We start from the raw sequence: 14,125 nt of genomic DNA, 5'->3' as shown, positions 1-14,125 counted from the left end.
CTTTCGCTGAAAACTTCTTCACATGGAAAATCAGTGATATCATTAAAATGATTTTCAAACTCCTGTTGCAATAGCAGCAATTCATAGCTTTCACACCTAGTTGCTTGAAATATCCTTTTGGATTCCTGAACTAGATTTATGTAATGTTCTGGGAATCCACTGAGTGTACTAGCTTCTTTTAGAGCCAACTTGTTATCACTTATCAATTTATAATCTTTGACTGTTTCCAGGACAGCAGGTACAGTCTTCTGATTTGAAAATGTATTATCTTTTCGACTATCTCTCAAGTCTATAGTGACAGATTTTTCTTGGGTGTGTTTATACATTTCCTCTTGATTCTCCTGTTCTGTTGTTTTCAAATTATCTGCACTGTCGTTTATAGCTTTTGTTTTTTGAACTTCATCTTCTTCAGAATCACTTCCCAACATTTCATCCTTCTGCCTCAGGGTTACTATATTATCAGTACTTTTTTCATGTATTTGAGAGTCTTCATTATGCTTTTTACCCAGGATACCTTCTGTCCCAGTCTTGTCACAGCTGCCTTCTATGTTTTTGAGCATTATCTCTTCCTCACTTTCTGTAACCTTTTGCCTTTTTTCTTGACTGTTATCTGAATCAGTAAATTGTTCTATATAGTTTAGAGTTTTTGGAAGAAAAACAAGTCTATCTGGGGTCAAATTCTCATCATTCAGATCTATAGTTAAATGTCTCATGTCCAAGCTATGTTTAGTGTGCAGAGGCACGTGGTCCACAGACCTGGGTCTAGGATCCACAGACCTGGGTCTAGGATCCTTTTTATGTCCTACATTAAATGTCTGGCTTTGCATGTTTAAAATGCTGTTAAGTTGTTTATAGCCTTCAGAGACTTTAAGCTCTGGCACATCTAAATCTGGTGTTCGTGGAATTTTTTCTCTTGTATTGTGTACCATCTGACATGCACACTTTTCACCAGGCCTGTGACTCAGAATATCATGCTCACAGTCTGATAACTCAGGATGGGAATATAAGACTTCTTGTTCAGCATTTAAGTATTTTTGATCTTCCTTTATATAGGGCAAACTTTCAGGCATTTTGGAAGAAAAAGTACCAGAACTAGAATAAGATAAGATCACTTTTTCTTTCAGGTCATGGTCATCAACTACCTTTGCTGTTAATGAAGCATCACTGATTTTAGCATTATCAAGATGATCTTGCATTGGTTTTGAGCTGTGTTCCTTTTCACCACGCTTTTCAGCTATCCACTTATGTGGAACCTGAATGCCTTTCCTTTGTATACTGTTGACAAAATCATCACTTGACATGCAGCTGCCATTCCCAGTAATTTCTTTTGCACCTTTAAATGCTTCCTTCCGTGAAGCCTCTGGAGATGGTTCTGGGTTATTTAATATATCTGGATGATTTTTATTTGTTTGCTTCTTCAGCTCATCTTCTGGATCTTGCATACTGTCTCCTTGTTTGCCTTCACTAAGTTCTGAGACATGTTGTAAAAGTTCCCCTTGTTCTTTTATTCTCTCTTGGGAAAAATGATTAATACTTTCATTAGGAACTACATTTTTATTAGATTATCAATATCATCAGAGTTTGTAGGAAAATAATCTTTGGCATGATACAGAAAAACTTTTCATTTGCTTCTCAAATCTGAAGATTCATTTTTGTCATATGAATCTGCAAAATAGTCTCCCTGTATATTATACATTTTTCTGCTTGTGACAGTTAAAAAGACACTGGATTTGAAACTTGCTCTTTCTTCATCAGGTCAATATAATCTATGCTAAAGTATATGACCCTCCCTCTCCAAAGCTTTTGAGAAAACATTCTTCTGCATTTCTTCCTTTTCATTAACAGTACATTTCTGTTGTTTCAGTAAATCATCTGTATTTGCTAACCCCACATAAGAATACTGCTTGTCCTCTAGAACAGGAGTGTATCTTTTATACTGGAATTGTCCTGCATTCCAAAACTCTCAGGTTTTCCATATGTAGCTATTTGTAAGTGCTGACCATAGGAGATCCCTTGTTCTAATTTAGCTTTAACAGACGGAAAAACTGAAGTACTATCTTTCACTAATTCATCATCCTGTGTTTTTTCTCTACTTTCTTCATGATTTTTTTTGTTGCTAAATAAGCCAGTAGAAGATTTTCCTGGGAAGCAGCTGCATCAACAATTACTGAAACTTTTTCAGTGATTTTCTGCTATCTCATTTATTTATACAGTTTATCTCCTTTATACGGAATACTTTATCTTCTTTTTTAGACTGGGAGCTTCCTTCTCTAGATATTAGAGCCTGTGCAATAATCTGTATATTCCTTTTTCCCTTTGATGTAAAACCCTCAGCATTCCATGTGTTTGTGAAAGGACTGAAAGAGAAGGAAGACTGACATGTTTGAGGACTGCCAAAATTTTCCTCCCTTGCAGTTAGGATATCACTTGGGAGAAAACCTTGATCTGTATCATGAGATGGTAGAAACTGATCTACAACTAATTCCTGCAACCTCTGAATGGATACATTCATGAGCTGGTTTATTATCTGATTTGACTCTATTAAAATCAAATACGTTGCTATAGATATCATCGCACCAAACTGACTGGTCATATTTTCTTTCTTACTCCTTCATTCTAGCTTTAATTTTAATGTTTTTCATAACTTTACTGTCTGATACTGAACTGTGCTTTGCGTGGTAAAATTTGAGGAGTTTGTTACCTGGCTCAGTGGAAACAGATGTATCTGTGGTCTCCTTGAAGTCTGTAACTCCATTTTCTAACTGCACTTTGGAATCTGTTTTTTGAACCTCTGTAATTTCTTGAACATATTTTTCTTGCTCATCATGGTGCAGTGACTCAGAAGTTTTCTTTCTCAAACGATGATCCATTAAAATTAGAGGCAGTGATTCTTTATTTATAAATGTTGCCTCTATTCCTTCATTATTCTCTCTTTTAATTTTGTTCTCATTAGAGTCCCCAAAAGTTAAAAGACTACTTATATCTAAATCAAACCAATTAGATTTGGATACTGCGGCATCCTCTTCTTGTGTATCTGCTACTGTAGTACTCCCATGGGGATCAACTTCCCCAGCGATCCTGGAGATATCTTGGACATCTGGATAATTTTCTTTGTACTGCAAACTGAATCCAGCCTTCTCACTTCCAAAATGCATCCAATCTGTCAAAGAACTCTGAAACCAGGTCCTTGGCTCTGTTTCAGTATCATCTTTTAATTTTTTAAAGTCACTGTCATCAGCAATAGCTATTCTTCTGTGTCTGAATGTAATTTTTTCTTCAGTCTTGATCTCTCTTGCAGGCTCCTCTTCATGTTCGCCTCCCAAACCAAGCCAACCTGCAAAACCAGAAACAGACCATGTAGGTGATTTGGGGACTGGTTTCAGACCCTGACTCCTTTGATCTTTTTGCGGAATGCTCCCATCTTCTCCAGTTGTGCTGCCTCTGAGTTCTGGATCTCCATGCCTTGGAGTTCCCAGGATATGCTGTTTTTCGGATTTGCTGTCATCCCCAGCAGGTTCTTTATATTCCCTTGAGAAAGAAATATCTGTCACTTCCACAGCCTCATGTCTGGGCATGTTTAGTTTTGAGTATTCTTCTGTATAAAAAGGTATATCTTCATTTTCTTCATCCTGAGTATTAAATATGCTGTCTTTGTTTTCAAAAACATATTCCCCTCCATCAAGACAAATGAAATCAGTTTCCTAAAAAGAAAAGAAAGAATGTACCATCGTACATTACTATTACGTAGGCAGCTTTTACTGACCACATCTACAAAGAAGATCTTCCCATTTTAATCATTGTCCAGTGATATCATGTTAATTTTACCTTAGTTGGGACTTCAACTTCTTCTGTGACAAAAACTTCTTCTGTTTGGACCACATTCCTTGGGAAATATCCAAAATCCTTACCTTTCTATAAAAAATGGAACATTCAGAGTTTATATAAAAATAATAATTCAGTTGCACTTCAAAGATATCAAACAAGCAAACAAAAATAAGCAAAGCTTGTACATTTTTAATTAAATAGTGATAGTAAAACTCTTGCCTTCAGAATATTCTCCTATTTTATATGACTAGCCTGGGTGAAACTGCAATGCATTTTTCTTCTGTGGTTATCCTAAAACACTTTGGTAAATGCAGCTGCTGAAACTATCTTTTTAGGAACAAGATGCAGTATTTAACCCTTTCCTCTCTTGTGTTCTTCCCACTGGATTCCCTGTGAAGGTGTTCTTTCAGGGTTGTACAACTCCCTCCAGGACATGCTGACACTGCATTCTCTGAGCAGCTTCTCCACCGTCAGTCTTTTCTGAAAGGAGCTTCAGTTTCTGTGTAGTGCATTTCTTATTTTGCTTTGTCTGCCATTACATCACATCCCTATTTCTAATTTAATTAATGTAATAGGAAGTTTCCTATTAATATGAATGGGACATAGCCATTATTACAGGCTAGTTCGGCATTGAGGTTTTTCTCTGCTTTGACTTCCTGACTGAGTGGCTTTAATTTTGGGGGGAAATATCTATATGACATTATCCTGTAATTGTCCTTTCCCACCAGCCTGCTTTGCTCCTCTTGGCCAGAGCCATTCCAGGCATCCATCACTATGCAATGGGTTGTCTCCAATGGTTACTTTCTGTCACTGGATTGCCCTCTTGCTGCAGCACACTGATCTGTCCAGAAAGAAACTCCTTGGGACTAGGAAACCTTCAGGAACAACATTGGGGGCGTAGTGAGGGTTTGCAGTGGGAAACCTTCTACTTGTGGAATCCAATAATAACCAAAATGACCTGTTAATCTCACTTAAAGTTAATGGCTTAAAAAGTGTTGTATAGTGAAATACTTACACTTCCTGCCCACAAATCCTCCCTTTTTCTTGAAAGTTTGAAGTATACCATTATCTCTTCTCCTGCTTTGAAGTTCAGATAGCGACAGTCAGGTCCTGTGTAGTCTTTAATGGCTTTCACTCGGATTATTGAAGCTGGATATATGTAAAAAATAGAGACAACACGTGAAGAAATTTGTGATATTATTTGTTCAGTTAGGCAGGCTCACATGAAACTGCCTTGTACTGAATCAGACCATTGGTCCATCAAGGTCATTAGCGTCTTTCACATCACCTACAGCCTGGTCTTTTCAACCTGCCAGGATTTTCTACATGCAAAATGGAGGGTCTTCCACTGAGCTATAGCCCCTCAACAAACGAATACTGGTCAAAACTAGAATCGAGAATTTACTCTAGACAATCAGACAATCACTGGGATTCGAGTTCTGTAGCATCTTAGAGACCAACAAGATTTTGGGGGTATGACCTTTTGAGAATCAAAGATCCAGAAGCTTTGATTCTTGAAAGCTCGTGCCTTGAAAATCTTATTGGTCTCTAAGGATCTACTGAATTTGAATCTAGCTGTTCTACCACAGACCAACACAGCTACTTTCTGAAAAACTATGCAAATATTGGGTTTTACTGAATTGCTCAGTTCCACTGAGGGTGAACCTACCCTCTGGCAGTGGTTCTCAACCTGTGGGTCGGGACCCCTTTGGGGGATCAAATGACCCTTTCACAGGGGTCGCCTAAGACTCTCTGCATCATTGTTCTCCATCTGTAAAATGGATAAATGTTAGTGTTGGGGGTCACCACAACGTGAAGAACTGTATTAAAGGGTCGCGGCATTAGGAAGGTTGAGAACCACTGCTCTGGCAGAATGAACTTTCAGTCAATGGAAGTGGCTCCTTCCATTAGTAGAAAGATTCTTTCACTGATGAAAAGTTCAACCATCAGTGAAATGGGTCACTGGATACAACCCGCTGGGTCACTCATGATAGATGTGGCTGACAATACCATGGCTGCAGAGGAAAGAGTACAGCTGTGCAACATTTTTAACCCCTCTCCCTCCAAATCAGAGCAGGATGTTAAGAACATAAGAACATAAGAACAAGCCAGCTGGATCAGACCAAAGTCCATCTAGTCCAGCTCTCTGCTACTCGCAGTGGCCCACCAGGTGCCTTTGGGAGCTCACATGTAGGATGTGAACTGTAGTCGACCCACGTGGTCAGCGTAAGAACGAGACGAGACGCGGAGATAACATCTGGTGGAGATCGCCAGCAGCGGGAGCCCGGAGGTCCGTGTTCCTAGCGAGTCTCCCGCCTGCTGGTTCCTGGCACCTTTTATTGTTATTCTATCGGGGGCGTGTAGGAGGGAGGACCGGGGGGAGTTCCGGGAGAGCGGGAGGCGGGAGGTCGGGAGATCATCATGTGATGCATGATCTCACCTGGCTACGTGCGGAGAGGAGCGTAAGCGTCTGAGCCTAATCCTCACCTGGGGGCAAGACCATTGTCCCTGCGCCCGGTGATTGAGCCAGATAGTTCATGACCCGTGACTCATAGGGGGATGAGGAGTGGGGGTGCGGTGCGACCAGAAGGCCGTAGGTCCGTTGGCGTCCCAACGTTCTACTACGGTGCTGCTGGGTCAGCAGTGCATTACTACAGTGAACGCAATGGCCTTCTGCGGCTGTTGCTCCCGATCACCTGGTCTGTTAAGGCATTTGCAATCTCAGATCAAAGAGGATCAAGATTGGTAGCCATAAATCGACTTCTCCTCCATAAATCTGTCCAAGCCCCTTTTAAAGCTATCCAGGTTAGTGGCCATCACCACCTCCTGTGGCAGCATATTCCAAACACCAATCACACGTTGCGTGAAGAAGTGTTTCCTTTTATTAGTCCTAATTCTTCCCCCCAGCATTTTCAATGAATGCCCCCTGGTTCTAGTATTGTGAGAAAGAGAGAAAAATTTCTCTCTGTCAACATTTTCTACCCCATGCATAATTCTGTAGACTTCAATCATATCCCCCCTTAGCCGCCTCCTCTCCAAACTAAAGAGTCCCAAACGCTGCAGCCTCTCCTCATAGGGAAGGTGCTCCAGTCCCTCAATCATCCTTGTTGCCCTTCTCTGCACTTTTTCTATCTCCTCAATATCCTTTTTGAGATGCGGCGACCAGAACTGGACACAATACTCCAAGTGCGGTCGCACCACTGCTTTATATAAGGGCATGACAATCTTTGCAGTTTTATTATCAATTCCTTTCCTAATGATCCCCAGCATAGAGTTTGCCTTTTTCACAGCTGCCATGCATTGAGTTGACATTCCCATGGAACTATCAACTAAGACGCCTAAATCCCTTTCCTGGTCTGTGACTGATAGCACTGACCCCTGTAGCGTGTATGTGAAGTTTGGATTTTTTGCCCCTGTGTGCATCACTTTACATTTTGCTACATTGAACTGCATTTGCCATTTCTGAGCCCACTCACCTAATTTATCAAGGTCCGCTTGGAGCTCTTCGCAATCCTTTGTGGTTCTCACCACCCTACATAATTTGGTATCATCTGCAAACTTGGCCACCACGCTACCCACCCCTTGTAGACAGGGAGTGCACAGCTCTTTACTATCCCACACGCCAGCATGTCACCTTACACTTATTTCTGGGGCAGAAGAAACTCAGTTGAGGGCTGAGTTTTAGTATTTATTTAGAAAAAAATAATGCCATCTTTTCAGGATCCTGCCTGAAGGAGCTTAACAACACATTTTAAGATATTAATTAAAATTTATCATTAAAAACCCAGCCTAGCATATTTTTTTAAATTATGGCCCTTGGTGAAACTGACACATGCATGGTATTCCATTTCTTTGGCATCATGTGCAAAGTGGTGACTGCATGAGCAGCATTAACACTACAGGTACCCATGGCCCAGGGGGAGGGGCTGGCAGTGGCAGAGCATGCAGAAGATCCCAAGTTCACTCCACGGCATTGTCAATTAAAAGTTCAGGTTGTGGGTGATGTGAAAGATACTGGAGAGCCACTGCCAGTCTGAATAGATAATACTGACCCTGATTAGCAATGGTCTGATATAGTATATGTCAGTTTCATGTGTTCATGTAAGGACATAATTCCACTGGTTATGGCTATTCATTTAGGTTTGGTTTTTTAGGTTTTCTTTTAACCCCCCCCCCCCCCCTTTAAAAGCTAGTGATAAAATAGCAGTGGAGAATTTCTGCTAATGGAAGAAAGAGGATTTCTACCAATTCCTCCTTTTCTTGGCAGGCTGCAATTCTCCTCTTTTGCTGTTCTAGGGAGTCCCTTGTCTTCTACGGTAGGAGTAGCACTTTGGGGAAAACATTTCGGGGCTGCAGCAAGAGTGGGGGCGCAAGAAAATTGTGCCCTTGCCTCAGCAGAAATTTCCAGTGGATCAAAGATAATTTTTTTTGCATACATGGGGAACCTCCAAAATATAGAGAAACCATTGCCTGTTTTTTGTTCCTGTTTTCATTATCAGCATGACAACCAGCCACTTTGTTAATGCAGTTTGTGCATATGAGGAAAAGTGAAGCCTTTCTCTAGGAAATAAAACCATCTCCACATCTGCCACAGGCCTCATAGATACCATCCCCAAGGGCACTGGAATATTTGAGTTTCCATTTGTCTGTTATTCACATGAACACATGAAGCTGCCTTATTGTCAGTCAGACCACTGGTCTTACAATGTCAGTGTTGTCTATTCTTGACTGTCACCATCCAAAATTCTTTCAAGTCCCTGATCCTCTTTAATTAGAGATGTCAGAAACTGAACCCCGGACCTTTGGCACTATTTATTTTTTATTGTTATTTACCGTATTTATAGTCTGACTTTCTCACTGAGACTCAAAGTGGATTTTTTTTTGCTATCAAGTCACAGCTGACTAGAGTTGTAAACCAATGCACTCAATAAGATGAGGTGTCTAATAAGAAACGTAATCAGACTAGGATTATAGAAATTTGAAACTAAGCAATATGTGTATTAGACATTATTATGTTAAACAATGCAGAAGAAGAAGAGGAGAAGAAGGGTTTGGATTTATATCCCCCCTTTCTCTCCTGTAAGGAGATTCAAAGCGGCTTACAATCTCCTTTCCCTTCCCCCCACAACAAACACCCTGTGAGGTGGGTGGGACTGAGAGAGCTCCAAAGGTCACTAGCCCAAGGTCACCCAGCTGGTATGTGTTGGAGTGCACAAGCTAATCTGGTTCACCAGATAAGCCTCCACAGCTCAAGTGGCAGAACAGGGAATCAACCCGGTTCTCCAGATTAGAGTGCACTTGATCTTAACCACTACACCACACTGGCTCAAAAGATATAAAGATATAAGAAAAAAACAAAATGGTAAGAGATAAACAGATAAGGCATACTATACAAAGTTGTCTAGTCCACAGTCTAATTCTTTGTAAAAAGCGCCCTCTTGATTTTTATTGTAATATATGTTTTATTGTAATATAGCTCTATTACGGTTCTATAAACACTTCCCTGAACAATTCTTACGTAGTTTGCAGAAAGAGAAATGAATGGGAGCTTCCACAAGGTGGGGGTGACAGCAGAGAATGCATGTGTACAGTTAATTGTTGATTTTGCCAGTTTGTCATGTGACACCATTGAATGCAGATTCTCTGCCCTTCCTATATTTTATATTACAACCTAGGTAAAACACTAATGCAAACTAGGGAAACTGGGGGAGGCAATGGCAAACCACCCTGTAAACATAATTGTCTACCTAGTAAATGTTGTGATGTGAAGTCACCACATGGGTCAGTAATGAACCTTTACCTTTACGTTTACGAAACAAAACAAAACAAAACAAATTAATCAAGGACACTTGACAGATACAAATCTGACAAGAAACAAATCTGTGCATTTTATAAAACATTATGGGGAGAAATACAATGTTTTGAACAAACACAGTAATGAATCTGAGGCTCTGGTCCTGAGAGTCAATAGCAAACTTCCCTACTGATCTTTGCCCCTTCAAATATGCCTCAACACAGTCCCTCAAAATGGCTTCTCAGCAATTATTCTTCTGCTATTAAAAACATACAGATTAATTTATCACAAAACTAACATTTTGACATTTAAATAGTGCCTTTCTTGCTGCACTCTGATTTGCAGTTTAAATTTGAATTGATTTTGAAAAGTGTTACATAAAACAAAAATGTTTCTACTTACTTTCACATTCTGGGTCACCACATTTTTTCTTATCTGACAACTCTGTAGTCTTCACATTTGTTAACAGAGAAAGAACTAACAAAATTCCAACATCTACAGTCTTCCACATCCTAAAAAATAAGAAATAACGAAAGAGTGAATCCTGAAGAAAATGCCCAAAAGATTTGTTTGTTGTCCTGTTAAAAGAAGAAACCTATATTTTAGGACTTTATCTAATTACTAGTACTTTTAAAAAATGTTATTCCATTTTCGTTGCGTCCTGCAGACTCTGTTCACACAGAACTGTGTTTCAACGATCTGCAAAGGCAAATAATCCTGACTGAGTAGCTTAATCATTAACTGGATCTGCTAACTGAACTAGTATTTTGAAATTTAAAAAGTCATTTTAACCCGATTCAGATGTTCTAATAGTATAAGCAAGAAACAAATCTGTGCAGTGGGGAATACAATATTAAGAAATACTAAGAACATAGGATAATAATTAGTTTGGATTTTATTCTGCCATAATTTTCTTCCTCAAAACTCATCACTTTGCTACAAATCACTCTCCTTATCTAGCGCTGGAATGTAACAACAGATACTTGTTTGGAAGCAGGAAAGGATAAATGGTAAAGATCCTTTTCCTTTGCTTATTGTAGTTGATGATGCCCCTTGCCTTACATCCTGACAACTGGGCTGAAAGGATGCCTATATTCTTCCTGCTTGTGTGTTTTGATTGACCTGGGTCTGATTGCCTGACTCACCATTTCTTCTACCATCACCATTCTTGATGCTCCATCTTGCTGCCTTGTTGATATGTATGGCGGCTGCAGGCAAAGAATGGATGGGCAGATAATCAAAGGGCAGGTCAACCCAACTGAGTATAGGATTGGCAGGACAGGACAGAAAAAATAGAGGAACAAATGAATGAGTGAAATCTTACACTACATTGGTGAAACTGAGTCAATACTCAGGATTCTGTGGAAAAGGAAGACAAACAGAGCATGCTGGGATAAAGCACTGTTGTTGAGTAGTCCCTGCAAGACATGAGGAACCTGTGCTATGGTTCAGGATGCAGAAATAGGAGGCTGTGTGATTCTCAGGTCTTGCGTGCTGCTTACAAAGCAGCAGATCACAATGTAAGGGGGGGCCACAGAGATTTTGTAATATGTAGCTATTGCTCCAGTATGGTGTCATGGGACTGTTCATAGGTCAGTGTTGTCTCTATACTCTGCTGTCCAAATATTCCCAAGAAAGCATAATGCATACTTTGTTGTGTTAGGTGGGTCAGCTCACTTTCAAATCAGCTTCTCTGATTTTCAGTTTTCAGTTTTCTTTCAGCTCAGCTTCTCTGATTTTCCTTTTATATCAGTCTATATAGTCTTATCCAGTTATCCTTCAATTCTTCTATTTCCATTTTATTAGTAATAATTAGAATACACACACATTAAACTCTTAAATTAGTATTAAGCCATTATAACAAATTAGTCAAGATTTCAGTAAATATTAATAAACAAGTCCAAAATATAAAATATTAATAAAAGTAATGCAATTGTGAAGTCACAGTCCTCAGTTTGTAAGATCTGAGCAAGGCTGTTAACAATAAGACTATTAATGTTCGACTATTAATGTTTATTTATTACAAATTTTTGTTAGCTGTCTTTCTCCCGAGCAGAGCTCAAGGCTGCTTACAATATAAACAAGCATTATAAAGACACAATAAAAACAACAATTATGAAACACATAAATGGCACAGCTTAAAAACTCCAATTAGGACTGCCAATAATAAAAGCTACATAAATCAAAATGCAGTCCTAAATAAAACTGTCTTCAACTGCCTCCTGAAGATTGACAGTGGGGGTGGAGAGCAGAGCACCTCCATCGGAGACTGCATACCTGCCAGAGGGACATGTGCAGGCTCCTTGACCACAGCTTGATCATGTGGATTTTGCACCCCCACGTGATTACATGGGCGGTCCCCGGGGACATGTGACCCCACATGTCCCTCTGGCAGGTACGCCTGTGGCACTAACAAATGACCCAATGCAATATTTTTGTCTATACATCCCTGCCATCACCCCAGAATCTCTTGGCACTAGTGTGGGATGTGAAGGACTTTACACTGTCTCTTAACCTCAGACGTCAAAGGGGAACTTGACTAGAGAGTTAGAGAGATAGAGGGGTCAAGGCACTGTGTATTCTTTTCTCTACTGCTCTGACACTAAATCTTTGATATGTAAATTGCTACTCTCAGGGTAGCAATTTATCTTCACATTTCTTCATCTTGCATCCATGAGGGCAGGACTATTAAGCCCAGAGGATCCACAAACACTCACAGGTTTTCACTAAGAAGCTGTTTCTCCATTTCTTGTTCCTGTTCTATTTAACTGCGTACCCATTTGTATTGCCTCCCAACAGGATTTAACTTTCAGGAAATTTGATTTGGATCTTTTAAAAGTTATTAAAGACGTGTTAATATACATTGGAGGTATATGCAGCACGTCAGCTCACTTGCTGTTTGGTTTTCTAGCCCTCTCTGCTTCTGATTTTCCTTTTCCCTTGCGGTCTCCGTCCAGTCATCTATAACTGTCTTTTCCCAACTCCCCTTTATCCAAGGTTCCTTTTAAGCCTCATTCAAACCTCCCTTCTCATTGGTCAAACCTAAAAGTTCTAAGTTACAGATTATCTTGTAACAGGATATTATTGCAGTTGGTCCAATATAAAGTACAATTTCCACTTGCTCTGAGCACTGTCACTATAAGTCATAAACCTTTCTCTCATGTTGCTCTCTTTTCAGTTGCATCGCCACGTTTTCCCTATTACCCTATCTCTCAAATATGAGGCTTGCTGTCTGAAGGCTCTTCTGGGTCTTGCTTTCATGGTGGAATCCCATGCAGTCACTTTGATTTAATACGTCCTTTACTAATTCAGGCTCTGCCTGCTGATAAAACAAAAAAGATATTGCTGCCAACATTTATGCTGGATGGGAGAGACCTCTAGATTAGTCTGTTATAACGTGTTCTATGTGAAACTATGAAGTTTGTCAGCACAGCTCACTTGGTCTCAAATGCTTTCCCCATCTTTCTGTCACATAAACACTGAAGGAAATACAATGCCTCCCTCCCATACTGCTAAGAACTACAAGACGCAAGACTGGCCACTAGCAGAAGGGTCTTTGCATTCATTCCCTCCCCGCATTATGGAGAACACTTTTCCCAAATGTTTCTTTCACTTACCTTATTATAGAAACAGCTGAAAACTATTGTATTTTACCAAATGTTTAATGTCTGCTATCAACAGTTCCTTGATTGATCAGTGATAATTTTTTCGGCTGTTGAATGTGGTTTATGTCCCTTATTATTTACATGCTGTGAATTTAGATGTGTCTGCCTGAGTCTTTCCTAGAAACTAAAATGACCAAACAGAGGCAATCATACTTAGGTCACTTAATAAGAGAAGAGTGACTGGAAAAGACAATAATGCTAGGAATAGTTGAAGGCAGCAGGAAAAGAGGAAGATCCAACAAGTGATGCATTGACTCTAGGCCAAGGAAATCACAGTTCTCAGTTTGCAAGACCTGAGCAAGGCTGTTAACCACAGGGCATTTGGGAGGTAATTAATCCATGGGGCCACTGTAAATCAGAAGCAGCTTGATGGAAGTGAACACATACCACATCATTCAATTCTGCTATGGTTTGGTGAGGCCAGGGTGGTATAGTGGTTAAGGTGTCATGCTGCATGTTTGTGTGTGTGTGCACCATCAAGTCACAGCTGACTTATAGTGATCCCATAGTTTTCAAGCCAAGAGGCGTTCAGAAGTGGTTTGCCATTGCCTGCTTCTGAGTGGGCTGAGAGACGTTTGAAAGAACCATCAGTGGCCCAAGGTCACCCAACAAGCTTCACATGGAGTGGGGAATTGAACCTGTTCTCCAGATCTGAGTCAGCCACTCTTAATCACCATATTATACTCGGTGTCAAGGTGTTGAAGTAGGATCTGGGAAACCCAGGTTCAAATCCCCACTCTGCCATGGAAACTTGCTGGGTAACCTTGGGTCAGTCACACACTCTCAGACTTGACTCTAGCAAGTATTTGGATGAGATTTCAAGGAGTACCATGGTTGCGAT

At 40.2% G+C, this 14,125-nt stretch overlaps 1 protein-coding gene across 1 annotated transcript in view; it reads right to left on the bottom strand.

Moving 5' to 3' along the window:
• MIA2 (MIA SH3 domain ER export factor 2) overlaps positions 1–10,153 on the bottom strand; it is a 49,640-nt gene extending 39,487 nt beyond the window's left edge. Inside the window, exons 1-4 of the mRNA XM_048484865.1 lie at positions 10,022–10,153; positions 4,841–4,974; positions 3,826–3,912; positions 2,702–3,701 (exon numbers count right to left, since the gene is read on the bottom strand). Coding sequence (XP_048340822.1) covers positions 2,702–3,701; positions 3,826–3,912; positions 4,841–4,974; positions 10,022–10,130 — 1,330 coding nt within the window. The 5' untranslated portion in view covers positions 10,131–10,153. The remainder of the gene's footprint in view (positions 1–2,701; positions 3,702–3,825; positions 3,913–4,840; positions 4,975–10,021) is intronic.
• Positions 10,154–14,125: the final 3,972 nt, after the last annotated feature.

Source organism: Sphaerodactylus townsendi, linkage group LG02 (assembly GCF_021028975.2).
Source record: "Sphaerodactylus townsendi isolate TG3544 linkage group LG02, MPM_Stown_v2.3, whole genome shotgun sequence".
Classification (NCBI taxonomy): domain Eukaryota; kingdom Metazoa; phylum Chordata; class Lepidosauria; order Squamata; family Sphaerodactylidae; genus Sphaerodactylus; species Sphaerodactylus townsendi.
The sequence above is the reverse complement of the archived record's forward strand: the minus strand, read 5'-3'. Positions and strand labels throughout refer to the sequence as shown.